Source organism: Oryx dammah, unplaced genomic scaffold (assembly GCF_014754425.2).
Source record: "Oryx dammah isolate SB20612 unplaced genomic scaffold, SCBI_Odam_1.1 HiC_scaffold_21, whole genome shotgun sequence".
Taxonomy (NCBI): Eukaryota; Metazoa; Chordata; class Mammalia; order Artiodactyla; family Bovidae; genus Oryx; species Oryx dammah.
This window is the reverse complement of record NW_024070205.1, coordinates 77363649-77384015: the sequence shown is the minus strand read 5'-3', so window position 1 is coordinate 77384015 and position 20367 is coordinate 77363649. Positions and strand designations below refer to the sequence as shown.

General features: G+C 41.0%; 1 protein-coding gene across 1 annotated transcript; it reads left to right on the top strand.

Moving 5' to 3' along the window:
* Positions 1–5207: 5207 nt before the first annotated feature.
* SNRPE (small nuclear ribonucleoprotein polypeptide E) lies at positions 5208–14783 on the top strand. The gene is made up of 5 exons (XM_040263056.1): positions 5208–5373; positions 6090–6116; positions 7545–7607; positions 8507–8585; positions 11208–14783. Exons 1-5 carry the CDS (start codon positions 5320–5322, stop codon positions 11261–11263), a joined length of 279 nt encoding a protein of 92 aa, XP_040118990.1. The 5' UTR covers positions 5208–5319; the 3' UTR covers positions 11264–14783.
* The last annotated feature ends 5584 nt before the right edge of the window (positions 14784–20367 follow it).

The window sequence follows — 20367 nt, the reverse complement described above, 5'->3', positions numbered from 1 at the left end:
GTCCTGAATCTCCTGTACTGGTAGCTGAGTTCTTTAACAGCTGAGCCACCAGGGAAACCCACCCATAGGACCTCATATACCTGAATTTCCACTTCAAGGACCTATTTCTAAGTAGTCACATTCTAGAGGTACTGAGTATAGCTTCAATACATGAATTTTGAGGGCCACACTTCAGGTCATAATAGAAAGCATTCAGTAAATACTGCTGAATGAACGAATAAGTTCTTGACCCATTTCAGGGGCTATTGATCTTTGCTAGAGTGCCTCTATCTCTTCCCAACCCCATTCTTTGTCATGCTTCATTCCTCAAGCTGTGAGTCTTCTGGTTGAGATGCAAGAACTTTAAACTGAGAGAAAGGATATTCTTCAATATGTCTCTGTGGGCCAGTTGATTTGCAGATACCTGAGAACTTCAGATTTTACAAGAACATCATAACTAGTTGGAACACACAGAAGGAAACAAATGTGCCATAGTCCTTTTCACTGATAAGTTCATTGAACCAGTGATCAATTCATTCACAAGTTTCAAAATTCAAAATGTATGTAAGGGTAAACAGCCAAAGTCCTCCCTGCTCCTGCCCCAGCTCCCTGCTTCCCCAAGGCCAGTTCTGTTTCTCGGTTATTCTAGAGAGATTTTAGGTTCATATAAGCAAATATATTTCTCTCTAATATATAAAATATATCACCTCAATTTTATTATATCATGAACAGTCTTAAATTATAAATTACAAATTGATGACAAATCCTGTTTCACCTATACCTATACCAGCTATCCACCCCCTGTTCTGGCCCCCAGTACTAGGGCTAGAGTTGGGTGAGCAAAGTGGGCATAACTTAAGGGAGCACTCACTCTCAGAGTTGTACTTGCACATGCAAGCGTGATGACTTACATTTTGCTCCTTAGGCTTGCCCCATCTGAGATCCAGCTTTGCTGGCTCTGCTAAATTATTTTGAAGTAAACCTCAGATACATCATAGCTTACTTTTTATCTTACTGTATATTAGATATCTTTTCATATGAGGACACAAAGATCTTCAATTTTTACTATAATTGCATGCATAGTATTACACGCTATGAACATGCAATAATTGAGCTAATTCCTATTGATAGACATTTAGGTTGTTTCCCATCTTGGTATTTTAAACAATGCTGCAATGATTATATCACATATGTAAATTTATTTGTATGATTAAATATCTAGAAGTGGAGCTTAATAATTTATATTACCACCACTTTCTGATCTTTGCCAGCCTAGTCCGGGAAAACGACTTCTTGGTAGTTTAGTTTGCATTTCTTTTATAATGAGTGAAGTTGAACCTCTTTTCATATGTTTGAAGAAATCTGTATTTCCTTTGCTAAAATTGCCAATTTTTATTTTGGGTCTTTGTGTCAGATTAGAAATGGCTGCAAATTCTTTAAGGCACTTCTTTAAAGTGGGCTTTAGGGACTTCCCTGGTGGTCCAGTGGCCAAGACTCCCAGCTGCCAATGCAGGGGGCCTGGATTCAATCCCTGGTCAGGGAACTAGATCCTGCATGCCACAGCTAAGACTGGCACAGCCGAAAAAAAAGAGAGAGAGAGATGGACTCTGTTTTTCCAGCCCTTGAGTCTGGCCTGCGGGGTGAACATTATACTAGCTCTTGACCTGGCCTTTCAGGGTACCGTTAGCTTCGATCTTGGCTTCTTAGAGCCTTGAGCCCCCACATAATAAAGCACACCTCACGGCCAGAGAGATCATGTGGTGAGGCCCTGAGGCTACATAGACATGGAGGCTGATTCAGGTGGGGCCAGCCTTCCAAAGACACATGCCAAATCCTTAGATACACCTTCCGAAACCCAAAAATCACCCAGATGACCCTCTCCAAACGCTTGACCCACTAAGGTCACAAATTTTTTTTTAAAAAAGGCTGTCTTAAGCCATTAACCTTTGTTTCTTATGCAGTAATTTTTTTTATGTATTAGTAAAATTACCCATTTGTTTGATGTAGTGTAAACATACTTTACCCAGATCTTCTCATTTTGCTTATTTTGATGGCTTTTTATTCATGGAAAACTATATAATTTTTATATAATTGAATGTATTACTTTTCTCTTCAAAACCAACTAGAGCATACATATGAGTAAAATACACATTTTCAGAACAAGAGAGATGAACTATCATGATTAAACTAGATGAACTACAAAGAAATTAAAACTAAAGAAAACTAATGCCTGTGTACTCAGTCATATCCAACTCTCTGCGACCCCATGGACTAGCCCGCTAGCGCCTCTGTCCACGGGATTTTCCAGGCAAGAATACTGGAGTGGGTTGCCATTTCCTCCTCCAGGGAATCTTCCCCACCCAGGGATTGCATCTGAATCTCCTGCATTGCAGGCAGCTTCCAGGGAAACAAAACTAAAAATTTCTCAAAGAATCAAAATTTGAACAAATAGCCACCATGTACTTAGATTTTAAAAAATTAATTCTAAGTTGTTCTAGGTTTAATGTAATCACAGTAAAAATACCAACAGGACTTAACTTACCTAATTTTTAAAAGTCCTGTTGGTATTTTTACTGTGATTACATTAAACCTAGAACAACTTAGAATTAATTTTTTTTAATCTAAGTACACGGTGGCTATCGGAGAAGGCAATGGTACCCCACTCCAGTACTCTTGCCTGGAAAATCCCATGGGCAGAGGAGCCTGGTAGGCTGTAGTCCATGGGGTCGCTGAGAGTTGGACACGACTCAGTGACTTCACTTTCACTTTTCACTTTCATGCATTGGAGAAGGAAATGGCAACCCACTCCAGTGTTCTTGCCTGGAGAATCCCAGGGACAGGGGAGCCTTGTGGGCTGCCGTCTCTAGGGTGGCGCAGAGTCGGACACGACTGAAGAGACTTAGCAGAAGCAGCAACATTCTAAAGTTTTAAGGAAAAACAAAAATAACTAGGAAAATTCTATGAACTTTTTGTCCTGCCAAATCAAAATAACAGTGATACTAGTCTAAAAAAATACTAAGATCAACTGAACAAAATATAAACTCTATACATAAAAACACATACCTACACACACACACTTGATATACTATAAATGTGGCATTTAAAATTGAATGAGGAACAAAGGGTTATTTTATTTTTTTGCAATAGTGATGGACAAGTGGGTAGCCACCTAGAAACTTTAAAGAGGTATCTGTTCTAGGATATACTGGTATAAATTCTAGATGGATCAAAGATTTACATGGAAAATGGCAAAATCATTAAGGAAAAGTAAATCTCTTCTCATAAGTTATATGAGTCAACTGACTGGTTGTAAAGATCAATCCTTAAAAGTTAGGAATCGTCCCTTCAGAAATAGGAAAATGTAAGAACAAGTAGCTAAGCATTTCTGCATCTGAGATCAGACGGGTATACTGGTGTGTTCTATTCACACTGTCTTCAAATTCAGCAAATCTCAACTTTTCCATGTGTCTTCTAGGTCCTTTTAAAAAAATTAACTTTCATGTCCTTTGATCTCACATTTATTTTTATGAGGTTATTAATATTATGCTCTTTAAACAGAAGATCTTGAAACTGAGCCAGGACTCTGTGGGGCCTTCCAAATGACAGACCCCTTTGTATCCCTTTCCTCTTATTTATAGAAAAGCTTTAACCTCCTAGGCCTTCCCTGAGTTTCTAAGAGTAAATTTAATTTGAGAAGTGAGAAAATGCAGAAACAAAGGAAAACAGTCAAACAAGACAAAAATAATGAGTTTAGCCATGAAACAGAATCAAGGGCTACAGATAATATCCTGAGCCATATCTCTGAGTTGTTTTGCAGGTACTAAAACCAGGGAGAAGAAGCGAACTACCTCGTGACCATGAATACATAGCCTTCAGACTGGCTGGGGCCTGAGGATCTTTAATACTGACCCTTGTGACCTCAGCTGGTTACCTAACCACCCAGTGAGAGAATTGTGCATGAGCTGATCATGTAGCCTCAACCTTCTCCCTTACTTTCTCTTTAAAAATCCTCTCCTAATCCTCTCCTAAAAGTCACTGGGGTGTTTGGGTCTTTTGACGGTGAGCTGCCTGTTCCCCCGGCTGTCCTTCACCACGAACCAGTGTCAACAGCTTGGCTTTGCTGCTCCTCCTCGGAGCAGACCCAAGTTTGGTTTGGTAACAATCTCAGTTAAACAAGTTTCGATTCTTCTGCTTGCAGAAGTGTGCCTGCTGCTGCTAAGTGGCTTCAGTCGTGTCCGACTCTGTGCAGCCCCATAGAGGGCAGCCCACCAGGCTCCCCCATCCCTAGGATTCTCTAGGCAAGAATACTGGAGTGGGTTGCCATTTCCTTCTCCAATGCATGAAAGTGAAAATTGAAAGTGAAGTCGCTCAAGTGGTGTCTAATCTAAGCGGTGTCCCCTTGGACAAGTTCCTTCGACTCTGAGTTTCAGTTTCCTCATCTATAAAATGGGTATTCCAATTAAAGGAAATTTCTGTCAGCCCACAACCCAGAATATAGCCTAACCAAGTCCGACCCCTCCCCTCCAGCTGTGTTACCCAGGAAACGATATGTTGGAAGGCTGAGACCTTAATGTGTACACACGTACACTACTTCTTCATTGTATCTTTAAGCCCATGAGGAAGGAACATTTTTATCTCCATTTTGTTAATAACTAAGCCAAGACAGGGCGAGGGTGAGTAACGTTCTTGGTCATCACACACTGTAAGAGTGCAGGATTGGAGCCTAGAAATCAGGTTTTAGGGTTTTCATTCAACATTGATCCTCCGCTGCCACCTAACAAAGAGCTCTCCAAAAAGCTGATGAGAGTTGAATCAGTTAGTGGAGTAAGCACAGCACCCGGCTTTGAAATCGTACCGTCTGTAGCCCAAAGTGTCAGCTGCGGGAGCCCTGAGTTTGGGCTTCTTGCGGCCCTACCCTGTCCACTACGACGCAGCTGTCAAGCCTAAATCCCAGGGAAGCAGGCCTTAGAAAAACCACTGAACCACACCAATTCAGAGGAGGTACGCAGGAACGATCCGGCTCGTAAAACCGACTCCAAAGCGAAGTCGCGATGGGCAGCCGCGGCCGCCGCACAACCGAAGCCGCGCTCCCCCTCCAGCCTCCCTCCAGGTGGCGCTGCAGGACCAACCCGCCCTCCGAAAGGGAGTCGCCGCCGTGCGGCCTCCCCGGGATGCTCTGGAGCATCGAAATAACCGACTCCTGTGGCTAGAGAGGTATTTTCCAGGAACCGCCCACGTCGCCGCCTGAGCACCGCGCACTTCCGCTTCCGGCTCGGTGTTCCGGAAGTTGCTCTCTGAGAGAGAGAGTGTGGAGTAGTGTGGTGCTTGTAAGCTTCCAGCATGGCGTACCGGGGCCAGGGCCAGAAGGTGCAGAAGGTGATGGTGCAGCCCATCGTATCCTGCTCGATGCGTGAGCAGTAGCAGCTTTGGGCCGGGAAATGAGGGGCGAAGGAGGAGACGGAGGAGGCCCGAGGGAGCCGAGTGCGGCCGCTCGTCCCATGAGCCCCTGGGGCGGCCGAGGCGAGGAGAAAGCGCGGGGAGTTGAAGAACCGGTTACGGGCGGGAGGTGGGCTCGGGCCGACCCTGCGCCGGAGAATGCGGTAGTGGTGGGGTGAGCGGGGAAGACGACTTTAATTATACACTGACTGAAAGCGGGTGTTACCGCTTTCCACCGGGTGGGAGACCTCGGCGCGGAAGAAACTCCAGGAAGATGAGAGTGGGGAGCTATTCCTTTATAGTATTTAGTGATGTCCTAATGGGTGTTTGGACTTTCCAGGTGGCTCAGAATCCGTCTGCCGATACGGGAGACGGGGTTTTGATCCCAGAGTGAAGAAGGTCCCATAGAGAAGGAAATGGCAGCCCACCCCAGACTTCTTGCCTGGAAAGCCCCATGGACAGAGGAACCTGGGGGGCTACAGTCCATGGGGTCACAAGAGTGGGACAGAACCTAGCGACTGAAGAGCAACAGTGGGTACCTAGTTGGGCACTTTCTTTGCTTAGGCACAGAGTTCGCGTTCAGAAAAATGCGATGCGGGTAGATTTAACGAGTTCCAGGAAGCAGAGTCTATGCTTGCGTGTGTTTTTTTTTTTTTCCTTAACTCTTGCTGCAGAATCTCATCTTCAGATACTTGCAAAATGTAAGTTGTTCTGTTTTATTTTCAAGTTAAAGGTGAATTTATTTGGCTGTTTGTATCATCCTGTCTGATGATTGTTCTAGAGTCAAAAAATGAAACGGGATTGGGAGGGCGTTTGAGGAGGAGTGCGAGGAAAGCTCTGATGTGACAAAATGGTATGTAGCTATGCCATGGGCTTCCCTGGTTGCTCAGACGGGAAAAAGTACTTCCTGCAGTGCAGGAGACCCAGCTTGGATTCCTGGGTGTGGAAGATCCCCTGGAGAAGGGAATGGCAACCCACTCCAGCATCCTTACCTGGAGAATTCCATGGATAGAAGAGCCTGGAGAGCTACAGTCCATGGGGTCTCAAAGAGTTGGTCATGACTGAGCCCCTAACACAGCCATGCCAACTCCAGGCATGCAAAGAACTGTGTTGTTACTACTTTGCAAGACCAAAATTACTAATTTCGAAAAGTAATTACTGGCTGACATGATAGTGGCACGTGGGTATTGGTACTTTTCTTGGGATTATGGGCAAGAACATTGGACCCTTTCCATGGCACCTCAGGATGAGACCCTGGAAGAAAATTTCAGTCAGCTTTTATTAGGTCAGAAGGTGGGGAGGTGGAGACACACTTACTGATAGAAGACACTGGAAAAGGAAGATTGGAGGGATAGGTTCAGAGGATTTAGTGAACCTTTTTACTCCCTTTCCTTTGGAGGGATTTTTATCAACTCACAATTTGACTTGGCAGAGCAGAGTATCCCTGAAAGAAAATGTGTTTCCTGTGGTTCTGATTGCAGTATGTGACAGCTTAATAGAAAAGCATTAATTTCAAGCCATTGTAATTTTTAATCACAGGAATTGAGGGTCTCACTCTGGTTATTAGGGCTTCCCAGGTGGCACTAGTAGTAAACAACCTGCCTGCCGGCGCAGGAGATGAGAACAGACTTGGGTTCCATCCCCAGGTCAGGATAGTCCCCTGGAGGAGGGCATGGCAACGCACTCCAGTATTCTTGCCTGGAGAATCCATCCCTCGGATAGAGGAGGCAGGCTACAGCCCATGGGATTGCAAAGAGACGGACACAACTTACGCATTCCTGGTTATTATGTGTGAGAGGTGGAAAACTGAGACACTAGAGAAGACTGTCTTGCAGCTGGAGTTTGCTCTGGTAGATAAGAAAGAAGCCCTTTTTGCTATCTTGTCACAAATTTTCACTCTAAATATATAGAGACTATAAGCAACAGAAATATGATTGAGTCTCAAAAACACAGGAATATTATTATTAGTTTCAGTGTAACATTTATTAAGTGAGAATGTTTCGTGGTAAGTAACTTATCTTGGCTTTTATTTGTCAAAGTTTTTTAGGAGCCATATTTGTCTGTTGTTTGACCAAAGTGTTTACTTTGTTTACTTAGTTCTTAACATTTTTCTGTTTTTCTGATTTCAGAGATCGCGGATTCAGGTGTGGCTTTATGAGCAAGTGAATATGCGGATAGAGGGCTGTATCATTGTAAGTACCCAGGGTATTTTACATCAGAGCATTTTGTTCAAAGAAAAAAATTTCCTAAAAGATGGCCAACAGAGCAATATCAGAGACCCAACCCACGGAAAGTCCTTCAGGACTCATTGTCCTTGTCTCATTGTTCTACTTAATAGGGATTAGGTAATTCACAAAAGAGAGGGAAAATTAATTTTATTAGCCAACCAAACAGTATTAGTCTTTAAAGGAGGAGTCAAGAAATAAAATGAAAAGGGAGAAAGATGAGAATTCTTGGTTAGTGATACCTGAATAGAACTGGATGGGGTAGTTAAATAAGATGTCCAAGGTAGCAAAGTAACTTAAATAATGTTTTAAAGAAAGAAAATATGGGTGGAAGTGTTATACTAAGAGTCTGGTATTTCTTTTAGACAGTGTAGTAGATTCCATCAGTAATTTCCCCTTCCCCTGTTTGTTAGTTGAAAAAACAAGCTTGGTGGTTGGTAATGATAGTGTCTTTGTGGGAACATGGGAAAACTGAGTAGGTTATAAAAGATGTGGATGATGACTTTTTGGCATAGTTAATGAAGACTAAAGTCCCCAAGTTCCAGAAGTAATTTGAAGTACATTCCCTCTTTCGTTGTTATTTAAAAAGAAACTTAGGGAGTTTCCTAGTGGCAAAGTAGTTACAATTCCAGGCTTTCAATACTGTGGCCTGGGTTCAATTCCTGGTTGGGGAACTAAGATCCTGCAAGCTGTGTGGGGCACTCCCCCCCCCAAAAAAGAAGAGGCTTGAGATGTGGTGTTTCAGCTGGAAGATCAGTGGAGAGATGAATTTCTGAATTTGCGTTTTTATGTATGGCCATATTAATTTAGAACGGTTTGGATATGATTTTACATGAAGATGACAGTCAATTGACTTATTTTTCTAGGGTTTTGATGAGTATATGAACCTCGTATTAGATGATGCAGAAGAGATTCATTCTAAAACAAAGTCAAGAAAACAACTGGGTAAGAATATAGATGGCCTTAAAGAATTACAGATATTTTTATTCACTTGCAGAATTGAATGAATTGCAACTTATTTCATGTTTAAATTTAGTTTGTATTTGAGAAATTATTGGGGAGAGTAGCCTGGTGGGCTACCGTCTATGGGGTTGCACAGAGTCGGACATGACTGAGTGACTTCCCTTTCACTTTTCACTTTCATGCATTGGAGAAGGAAATGGCAGCCCACTCCAGTGTTCTTGCCTGGAGGATCCCAGGGGCGGGGGAGCCTGGTGGGAGGCTGTCTGTGGGGTCGCACAGAGTCGGACATGACTGAAGTGCCTTAGCAGCAGCAGCAGCAGTATATTCTTAGTCATCTTTTGCCACTTATTGTTAATCTCACTCCATTTCTACTTCTGTCTCTCCAGTTGAGAGCTCTCACCAAGGTTACCAAAGGCTAATGGTGTTAAATCTAATGGTCCCCATTTTATTGAGCTCTAAACAGCATTTGGCTCTGTGATACTATAGTCAGCTTTTCACTTTTCATTACTAGTTGTTCCTTTTTGAGACTTCTATATATTCATACTTTAGAACCCAGCCATTAAATGTTTGAGTTGCTTAAGTCTTGGTTCTCAGTCCTCCTATCACTCAATGTTATTTTTCCTAGGTACTCAAGACTGCACTAACAGTTATATTTATATGTTGACTTGCAAATGTAGATTTGTAGCCCTAGACCTCTCTCAACTTCTTCAGCATTTCTACTTGGATGTCTCAAAGGCTCCTCAAAATTAGCATATCAGAATCAAACTCAATTCCAAAGCCTGACACACTATTTAGAGCTATTTTAGTGTTTCCTGGCATAGCAAATGGGACCAGTTCTATTCAGTTTACTAATAAATTTCTCTGCAACTCCAATTTTCTCTGTAGACTCCAGTCATCTTTTTAAAACACTGACCTGAATTTGTTATCTCTTTGCTTGAAATCCTTTGGTGGCTTCCTGTCGCTCATAGGATAAGAAAATCTTTAATATGTCCTTTAAAGTCTTTCATGATCTGGCTTTACCTCCTTCTGCTCATTTTGTATCACTCTGTACTTCATTTTCTGAGGATCATCCGCACTTTTTTCAATTCTTGAAATCTGCACATTTGTCTCATAAATTTTTGTGTATGCTATCCCCTGTGTCTTTGGGACTCAGGTCAAATACCACTTCCTGCCAGGGTTAGATTTTGTTTTGCTTGGGGTGGGGATGGAGGGAGGGTATGCTGTGCTGAATTTGTAGCAAAACATTCATTTTGGGGATTGTTAATGTCTGCCACTGGACCACAGGCTCCACTAGTGCCTGAGTCCTCTCTGTTTTGCTCCCTGATACACTTAGTGCATGCCACGTAGTAGAAATTTTAAAATCTTTGACTAGTGAAGTCAGTTTCTTGACTCATGTTCTTTAGGATTTATGGCTTCCTCAAGGCTTAAATAATCTCTGTTAAAATTCCATGAAGTTGAGGTTTATTTAGGCGTTTTTTCTTTAGCTGTTTAATGCCCCAGTTGACGGCTCACTAGTGTTTTTAGAAGTGGTACTTTTCAAGTGCCTCTTTTTTCCAGTCCTGAGGATTCTCTTGAGCCTTATCCTAGCTGTGTGCAAAGTAGATTCTGAGAGTGGCATAATGTTTTGCTTAGCTTCTTCCTGCCTAGGCTTTTTGAAAGCCTGGATTTTTCAAATATAAACGTCTTATCAGGAAGTGCAAGCTCACCTTACTGAAATTATTTATAAATTATTTGCAAAGTATTGATTGCTCATGGTAATATCAACTGTAAAACAGGTTAATATTACTTCTTGTGGAATTGCTGATGGTGATGATTAACATTTCTCAAACTGTTCTTTTGAACACCAGTGTTCCTGCAGATATTTATAGATATTTCTCAGGAAGAGTGTCCTTTGCTTAAACAGATTTAGACAGTGTTAGGTAAAACTTAAACAAGTTTGTATATCACAGGATGAAATCCTTATTAAGAACTCTTAAGATGAGGTTATAGTATGCTGCTGCTAAGTTGCTTCAGTTGTGTCTGACTGTGCAACCCCATAGATGGCAGCCCACCAGGCTCCTCTGACCCTGGGATTCTCCAGGCAAGAACACTGGAGTGGGTTGCCATTGCCTTCTCCAGTTGCCATTGCCTCTCCATGAAAGTGAAAAGTGAAAGTGAAGTCGCTCAGTTGTGTCTGACTCTTCGAGACCCCATGGACTGCAGCCTACCAGGCTCCTCCATCCATGGGATATTCCAGGCAAGAGTAATAGAGTGGGTTGCCATTGCCTTCTCCATATAATAGGCTGCAGTTCCTAAAAAACTCATTTCTCAGCTTCTGCAGAATCAGCTTTAGGAAATGTTGGGATAGTTGACTTAGTCTACAGAAACTGTACTTTTCATAAAATAACATTTCTCTGCCTTCATTAGGTTATTGTTGGAAAAGTGAATATGTTCTGATAGGCACAGCCTTTCAACATTGGAAAATGTCACATAATTTCACAGACGAGAAAGCATTTTTAGAATCACTCAAGAACGATCTAAAATTCTGAAACTAAAAGTTACAGTTTTCTGAATGACTATTAATGGCTTCGTCGTCGTCTTTTTTTTTTTAATTTTGTGTTGCAGGTCGGATCATGCTAAAAGGAGATAATATCACTCTGCTCCAAAGTGTCTCCAACTAGAAGTGACAGATGAAGTGGGAAATTGTTTGGCAATACCAAACAATTGGGTTTTTTAGGTCTCCTTTGTTAGAGATGTAGTTCTAAAACGTGTATTCATATTGTTCTGCTCACCCTTATGTTATTACCAGATGACAATAAATGCTGTGGGACTGTTTGTATCAAAATATTTACCTTATTTTTTCTATCCAGTTACAGAGTTTTTACACAATGTCACTGTTAGCTGTTAGTGTTTATTTTAAAGTTTTCTGAGGGATGGCACTTGCCCTGAACATTGGTTTTTCACAGAACTGGGATTTGTAGATCCTTAAGGCAAAGACAAGGAATTCTACCTGATGTGGCTTCTGATACTGGGTGGTGTAGCAAGGGAGCGTTCACAAAAGTGAAGATTATGGTGCTAATATATGTTTTCATCATCAGTTCTAATTCTGGAAGCTGGGACACCAGGGCTTCTAGCCACAATATGTTGAGAACATTATAAGGGCTCAGTATCTGCTTAGCACTCTGTTAGAGTTACTGTGTGAGGTCTTTGTGTATTCTTTTATCCCTAAGATCAGAATGTGAGGAATATTTGGATATAGACAAAGAATGAAGGTTTTAATTAAAAAGGGGTTCTGTTAAGAGTTAACCAGAGGGAGACTTTGTGAGATTGGTAATCTGAAAAAGACCCACAGGAAACACTGGTTAACTACTGTTAGGCAGAATAATAGAATGTTAATTGAAGAAACACCTCTCATACTCTTATCTCCAAGGATTTTGGTTCCTCCCCTAGTAATTGCTTATTTCCTAATCATGTCGTTAGTTCTCACTTCCCCCAATATATCAGGGTTGTTCTGATTAGAATTCTTCTATTAAATGGTTATTGAGCATCTGCTATTGGTTGAATACATACAGTGAAACAGACTGACAAACATAGCCTCAGTACCAGGTACTAAGTATTATTTAAGTTGAATCTTGAAAGATGAATAAGACCTACCTTAAATTCTGATAATGGGCAGTGTTACTAAGGGTAGCTGAGGAAGAACCAAAAAGTCCAGTTCTTGTTTTGCCAAATGCCTGTGAGGGTGATATAGAACTTTTCTTTAAACTGAGTAGAAGAATCACTTTGTGAGGTAGAGAAGATTTGTAGGTGAGTGTAGAAATCAGTCCAACTTAGAACTTGGCATTTTAGCTGTCCCACTCTATTTAAAGTTGTGCCTTTTTGGTCATGTTTTCTGAGTAAAGGGCTGGTTTAGCTCTTTTGACATATCTTAAGTTGGAAATTCTATTGAACCTGCTATAGCATGCAAAGAAAACCTCAAGCAGCAGAGGGAGTTGCAGCCCTGAGACTGCTTCAGCCTTTCTGGTGAAAAGCTTTTTGAGAGCAGAGCAAAGACCTCCCTGCAGCTTTCTTGGCACCAAAATAGCTGAGAAGAAGGATAAAAGCTGGAGCAATATAATCCCTAAGAAAACCTGCTGGCTGCTTTTTCTTTTCCCCATGCTGCCTTTCTGACCTGCCCACCCTATGTAAGCAAAGCTGTTCCTGCTGTGGCTTATTCTGAATGGCTCAAGACATGGAAGTGTCTATTTTTGACAGAGCAAATGATGATAGTGAGAAATAAAGGTACAGTGAACTCTTAAAATTGAGCTCTGTATTTAGAAATCCCTGCTTGCTTTCCTGCTGTACTGGAACCTGTGGTGTTTGCTTTTTAAGTTGTACGTTTCCACAGTCTGTAGATCTTTTCTTCCAACCAGAATTTATATTATAGAAGGCATTGCTCTCTGCTTCATTAAGGTTATTAGTATGTACTGCCAGGAATCTGCTCTTGGCAACTCTTGGTATTTGAGCAGTTATTTTTCTGGAATGGTTGGTTTCTGAAGGGGTGTTGCTAACCACTCAGTAACTCTCATAATATTGTTGAAGTGAAGGATGGGAGGAGAATAGCCTCTGAGACAGTAAGTGCTGATTCGGGCCTGGTGTTCTGTTGGTAGTAAGCAGGGGGAAAGAAGGGTCAGAATAGTTGGAAAACACTGGAATTCTGTATATGCAGGCACTAGCTGTTCTTGAGTCACATTTGTCAGTTTCAGGATTAGAGAGTGAGTGGGTCTCAAATTTGGACTAAGGCATTACTGCCCAGGAAATGCAATAGGCATTTCCTGGGGGAAAGCCTAACAGCACCATCTCCTGTTAATTGGTTGACCCAGGATCTTTTTCCTTATTAATTATTCCATAATTTATTATTCTTATTAGAACTGATCATAACCACATAGGAAAAAAACATATCCAGTGAAACTTTTAAAACTTCAAACTACACAGAAATATGTAGAGCAGAGAACAAATCCCCCCTTTCCCCATCAATGTTCTTCATGAAAATCCACGGTTAGGAGTTGGATGCCTTCTGAGCTCTTTTTTAATATGTATAGCTTGGTTTCTCATTTTGGTGTTTTTACTTTAAAGTTTCTTTTAATTAAAAACTTTAATTTTGGTAAAATATACACATATAATATTTGCTATCTTAACCATTTTAAAGTGTACGGCTCAGTAATGTTAAGTATATTCACATTGTTACACAGCCAATATTTGGAACTTGTTTTTTATCTTACAAAAATCAAACTAGACCCATTAAACAATAACTTGTCACCTCTCCCTCCCCTGAGCCCCTGGTGACCATCATTCTTTCTGTTTCTGAGTTTGATTAGGTGCCTCATATAAAGAGAATGTGTCAGGATTTCCTTCCTTTCTAAGGATGAATAGTATTGCCTGTATGTCTACCTTATTTTGTCTATACTTTTAACTGTCAGTAGGCATTTGGGTTGCTTCCACTTTTTTACTTATGCTGCTGTGCATCTTGAGACTCAACTTTTAGTTCTTTTGAGCATATGCTTACAATTTTTTTTGAGGAACCATCATACTATTTTCACAGCATCTTCACCATTTTACTTTCTCATAATTAGTGCACAGAGGATTCAGTTTCTTCACTTCCTTGGTAAAACAACTTTTTTAATAGAGAAGTCTGTGACTTTTTGGCCAGGCAGGCTGCGTGAAGGGGACGAAGCAGAGGAGTGGTCCCGATGCTGGCCTAGCTGTGCAGGTGATTGTGTGGCAGTCTTGCCCTTGTGGATGCCCTCCGCGCTGCCCGTCTGAGGCGGGGTGCTTGGGTCCTGCAGGCGGCTTTGCCGCCTCAGGCTTCTCCTTGGGTGGTGCCTCCCTCTCGGCCTTACGCAGGTGCTGTAGCAGGGAGTGCTGCTTCCTCGCCAGGCCTGGCTCAGCAGCTGCTGGGCCCTGCGCAGCTGTACCAGCTCCTTGTAGGGCAAATTGCAAAAGGTCTGATGCTGCTTCTCCACTTGTGCAACCGTGTGGATTCTTCTTGGAGAGGCAAAACTTGCTTTTGAGAGTAGTCATCCTAATGGTTGTGAGGTTGTTGGTTTGGTTTTCATTTCCATAATAATTAGTGATGTTGAGTATCTTTCCATGTGTTTATTGGTCACTTGTATGTCGTCTTTGGAGAAATGTCTTAAATAAAGTGCTCTTCCCATTTTTAAATAGGTTATTTTGTTGTTGTAATTTGTACTAGTTCTTTACATATTCTTAAGTGATTTGCAAATATTTGCTGCCTTTTCACTCTATTGATTGTCTTTTAATACACAGTTCCAAATTTTGATGCAGTCCAATTTATCTGTTTTTGCTTTTGTAGCCTTTTGGGGAGTGGGTTAGGGGCTTGCCACACAGCTTATAGGCTCTTAGTTCTCTGACCAGGCATTGAACACGGACCCTTGGCAGTGAAAGTACAAAGTCCTAACCAGTGGACCACCAGGAATTCCCTGTTGCCTTTGTAGTGTCATAGGTATCTTTATCTATGTACACATGCTCTTTGCAGCTTCACTGTTATCAACAAAACTTGTACCTAGTTGCATGTTAAACAGCTGTGATGTATTCTAATATATATATGAGTCTCTCAATTTAAGTAGTCACATCCTATTGATAGGTATTTTAGGCTGTTTCTTATTTTTTGCTGTTAAAAAAAAATTGTAATTGACATTTTTATGCTTGTTTTTGTCCACTTAACATTTCCTGAGATGAATTCTTAGAAGTAGAATTGCTAGATCACAGGATATGCACATTTAAAAAAAACTCTGTAATTTTAAATTGCCTTCCAAAGTACTTGTGAGAAAATTGTTTTCCTCATACCAGGCAACCATCAGGCAACAGCATTAATGAAACACACAGGCTTATTGTGAGGATACTATGAGATAGTGATTGCCAGCATCCTGAGGATGCCAGAGGAGAAAGATGGAAGAATTTGATCTTTAATGAATTTGCACTACTGAATCAATCAATTCTGAAACTTCCTTGCCACCTAACTTCTTATGTGAGAGAATAAAATTCCTGATTGGGTTTTCTGTTACTTAGAGCTAAAGCATTGTAACTCAGTACAGTCTCAGAACAGGGTTACTTGTCTTCAGTACCTCTTAAACTTGGAGGGGATTAGTTGTTTTACTGAAGATTTGTCAAATGCCATAGTTGAGAAGGTTGGCAAACTTGGACCTATATGAGGGAATACAAACGAAGGGATGTGACCGATGTTATTCTGTAAAACAGTAAACTTCCTTAGTTAAAATAATTTTTGAGAAAAATGATATTGGATCATCATGTCTGGAGAAATTACTGTCTCTGGAGTACTAGCAGAGTACCCTCATTCCCAGGGCCATCTGAGTTTGAGATGTTTTGCTTGGCTGAGAAATTGCAGAGGAGTGAGGGAGAGTTATTAATAACAAATAAGTGCCTCCTTTTGATGAACTGTGTTACTAAACCAGAGATGGTAGGAATAGAGTGGGAAAGGGAGGATTTTCCCAAAAAAAGCTTTATTCTTTAGATCATATACTTGGTAAGGTGAATTTGGGAAGATATGGCTTCTATTTTCCCAATGTCAGCTTTTATTAAGATGTATGTATTAGACATAGTGAAAAAATTTAAATTTAGTCCTTGTCTTTGGGGAGCTGGGAAAGCAGTGTGGTAAAGAGGGAAAGATGACCTTGGTAGTCCACGTACCTGGCCTTAAATGCCAACTTTAGAATTATCCAAATATCTCAACCTCAGTTTCACAGGGTTGGTGGAAGACCTATCAAGCCTCAGGAATGCTCAAGAAGTATTCTTTGTCTCATTAGAAATGATACTTTTTTGTCTAGTTATAAATGTGGATAGTTTTGTAGTTTAAAAGATTTAGGAATGTGTGAGGAAAGGTAAACTTGTTCTACATAGAGCAAGACATATCACAACTTTTCCATACAGATTTCAGAATCAGCTTGTCAATTTCTATTAAAAAACTCTACTGGGATTTTGGTTGTGATTATTTCATGCTATAAATAATTGGGGAAGAATTGACCATTTTCTGTTGACAAACATGGTCAGTCAGTTCAATCGCTCAGTTGTGTCCGACTGTTTGCAATCCCATGGACTGCAGCACGCCAGGCCTCCCTGTCCATCACCAACTCCCGGAGTTTACTCAGTCTCATGTCCATTGAGTCGGTGATGCCATCCAATCATCTCATCCTCTGTCGTCCCCTTCTCCTGCCTTCAATCTTTCCCAGCATCAGGATCTTTTCCAGTGAGTCTGTTCTTCGCATCAGATGGCCAAAGTACTAGAGTTTCAGCTTCAGTGTTAGTCCTTCCAATGAATATTCAGGACTGATTTCCTTTAGGATTGACTGGTTGGATCTCCTTGCAGTCCAAGGGACTCAAGAGTCTTCTCCAACACCACAGTTCCAAAGCATCAGTTCTTCAGTGCTCAGCTTTATTTATGGTCCAACTCTCACATGCCATACATAGCTACTGGAAAAACCATAGCTTTGACTAGATGGACCTTTGTTGGCAAAGTAATGTCTCTGATTTTTAATATACTGTTTAGGTTTATCATAGCTTTTCTTCCAAGGAGCAAGTGTCTTAATTTCATGTCCGCAGTCACCATCTGCAGTGATATAGGAGCCCAAGAAACTTAAGTCTGTCACTGTTTCCGTTGTTTCTCCATCTATTTGCCATGAAGTGATAGGACTGGATGCCATAATCTTAGTTTTTTGCATGTTTTAAGCCAGCTTTTTCACTCTCCTCTTTGACATTCGTCAAGAAGCTCTTTAGTTCCTCTTTGCTTTCTGCCATAAGGGTAGTGTCATCTGCATATGTGACGTTATTGGTACTTCTCCCTGCAGACTTTTTTTTTTTTTCATCCCTGCAGTCTTGATTCCAGCCTGTGCTTCATCCATCCTAGCATTTCCCATGATGTACTCTGCATATAAGTTAAATAAACGGGGTGACAATATACAGCTTTGACGTACTCCTTTCTCAATTTGGAACCAATCCATTGTTCCATGTCTGGTTCTAACTGTTGCTTCTTGACCTGCATACAGATTCCTCAGGAGGGAAGTAAGGTGGACAGGTATTCCCATCTCTTTAATTGTCCACAGTTTGTTGCTATCCACACAGTCAAAGGGTTTAGTGTAGTCAGTGAAACAAAAGTAGATATTTTTCTGGAACCCTCTTGTTTTTTCAGTGATCCAGTGGATGTTAGCAATTTGACCTCTGGTTCCTCTGCCTTTTCTAAAACCAGCTTGAACATCTGGAAGTTCTCAGTTGACTACTATTGAAGCCTAGCTTCAAGAATTTTGAGCATTCGTTTGCTTGTGGGTGAGATAAGTGCAGTTGTGTGGTAGTTTGAACATTCTTTGTCATTGCCTTTCTTTGGGATTGGAATCAAAACTGACTTTTCCCGTCCTGTAGCCACTGCTGAGTTTTCCTCGCTGGCATATTGAGTGCAGCACTTTCACAGCATCATCTTTTAGGATTTGAAGAGCTCAGCTGGAATTCCATCACCTCCCCTAGCTTTGTTTGTAGTGATGCTTTCTAAGGCCCACTTGACTTCACATTCCAGGATGTCTGGCTCTACGTGAGTGCTCACACCATCGTGATTATCTGGGTCATGAAGATCTATTTTGTACCGTTCTTCTGTGTATCCTTGCCACCTCTTCTTAATATCTTCTGCTTCTGTCAGGTCCCTACCATTTCTGTCCTTTATTGAGCCCATCTTTGCATTCAGTGTTCCCTTGGTATCTCTAATTTTCTTGAATTTTCTCTAGTCTTTCCCACAGGCTGTAGTCACGTGGGCTCAGTACTTGCTGCTCGTGGGCTCTAGAGTATAGGCTCAGGAGCATGGACTTAAGTTGCTCCACAGATCCTGGATCAGGGATCAGACCTGCATCCCTGCATTGACAAGTGGATTGTTATCCACTGTGCTACCGAGGAAGTCTCTTTCTAGGTTTCTTATATCGTTTTTCTGACATTCTCCACATCGTCCGTATTTTTTGAGCATTGTTAATGCATATGTTAGACTTGGTCTTGTAGGTCTGCAATTAGGTTTTTCTCAGGGATAGTTTTTATTGACTTAATTTATTCCTTTCAATGGGCTATACTCTCGTTTCCTTGCATGCTTTGTGTTTTTTGTTGTTGTTGAAAATTAGCTATTTGAATCTAATAATGTTATCCCTGGAAATCAGATTTTCCCTCTTACCTGAAGTTTTTTGTTGTTACTATTTTATTGTTATGGGTTGTCTCTGTTCCAAGGATCAGCTGCAGGTTTAAATTTAAGGTCTTCTCATTTCGTTTTTGAGCCTGTACACTTTCTAATTTTTCCCATATATGTATTTGGTTTTGAATGTCCTAGTCTTTTGATGTCTGGCTGCCAAAATGGGAGAAAGAAAAAAATGAAAGGGAGGGAGAAAAGGGCACTGACACTTTAAATCACTTATAAGGTCCCTTCAGCCATAGGAGAGGAGGCTTACAACAATGGGTGGAAGTGCAACAACAATGGGCCTCCTAGCAGCTATCACCAGTTAGAATATGACTTCCCAATATTTGGAGGACAGAGTCCGTTTTACCCATCCAGGATGTGTGCAGACTGCATCGGGAACATATGCACAGCTGCCTGCCTTGGAGATGGGGGATTGTACTGTGCTAAGAGCTGAGACTGACCAAAAATAACCATAGTTTACCTTCCAAGCCTTCCTCCGGAAGTTGTAAACCTTCAGTCAATTTCAGAATTTTAAGACAGATAGGTCAGAGGAATTCTGCCAGTTGTAGTCTTAAGTGGGGAGAGAGTCCTAGTGTTTCCTGCTCTGCCATCCTCCCAGAATCCTCTCTTATTTTTTAAAGGCAGTATGATTGTTTTTCAAAGGCAGTAAAAAGGCAGTATTTTGTGAGTTTGTTCCTGAGCTGAAATTCTTGACATATCCCTTCCTGTTGTGAGATCTTTTTATGAGAACTTCACCAGTGTTTTTGAGTGTGTGTGGAGATAGAGAGGGTACATGTATAAATACAATGGGGAATTATATGATATGTAGCTCTTCATAAAGTTCTGAGACCTGTGCTGGCCAGTACAGTAGCTGTTGAGCACTTGAAATGTGGCTTCTAAGTCCCTGGTGGCTCAGACTAAAGAATCTGCCTGCAATGCTGGAGACCAAGGTTCAATCCCTGGGTGGGGAAGGTCGCCTAGAGAAGGGAGTGGCTACTCGCTCCAATATTCTTCCCTGGAGAATTCCATCTACCTAAGAGCCTGAGGGGCTACAGTCCATGGAGACACAGAGTTTAATTTAGAAAACTTTCATGGGTGAGTGAAACAACCTTGCTATGGAAATCCACTTTTTCAGCTAAACATTTAATGAAACTCAATACATATCAAGTATTACTGATAAGAATTCTGTTTTCTACATACATATTGAATATACATATATATGTATGTTCATATTCTACATACATTTCTACATACATATGTACTATGAGTGTATTATACCCAACAGATTTTGATAACTACCCCCAAAATGAAGTAAAATATTTAATTAGTAAGTTTTTATATTTATTACATGTTAATGTTTTGGATATAATGGATTAAATAAAGTGCATTTTTATAATTATTTCACTTTTTAATTTTCTCATTACTTAGGAATCTTAAATTACATATATGGCTTCTGTTGTGTGTCTTTTAGACAGCACTAGCCTAGATTGTATGTAACATGAGTTTAAAACACCATTCCCATGGCTCTCCAGTGTTGTAATATAGGAAAAGTGGTAGCTCTGTAGAGTT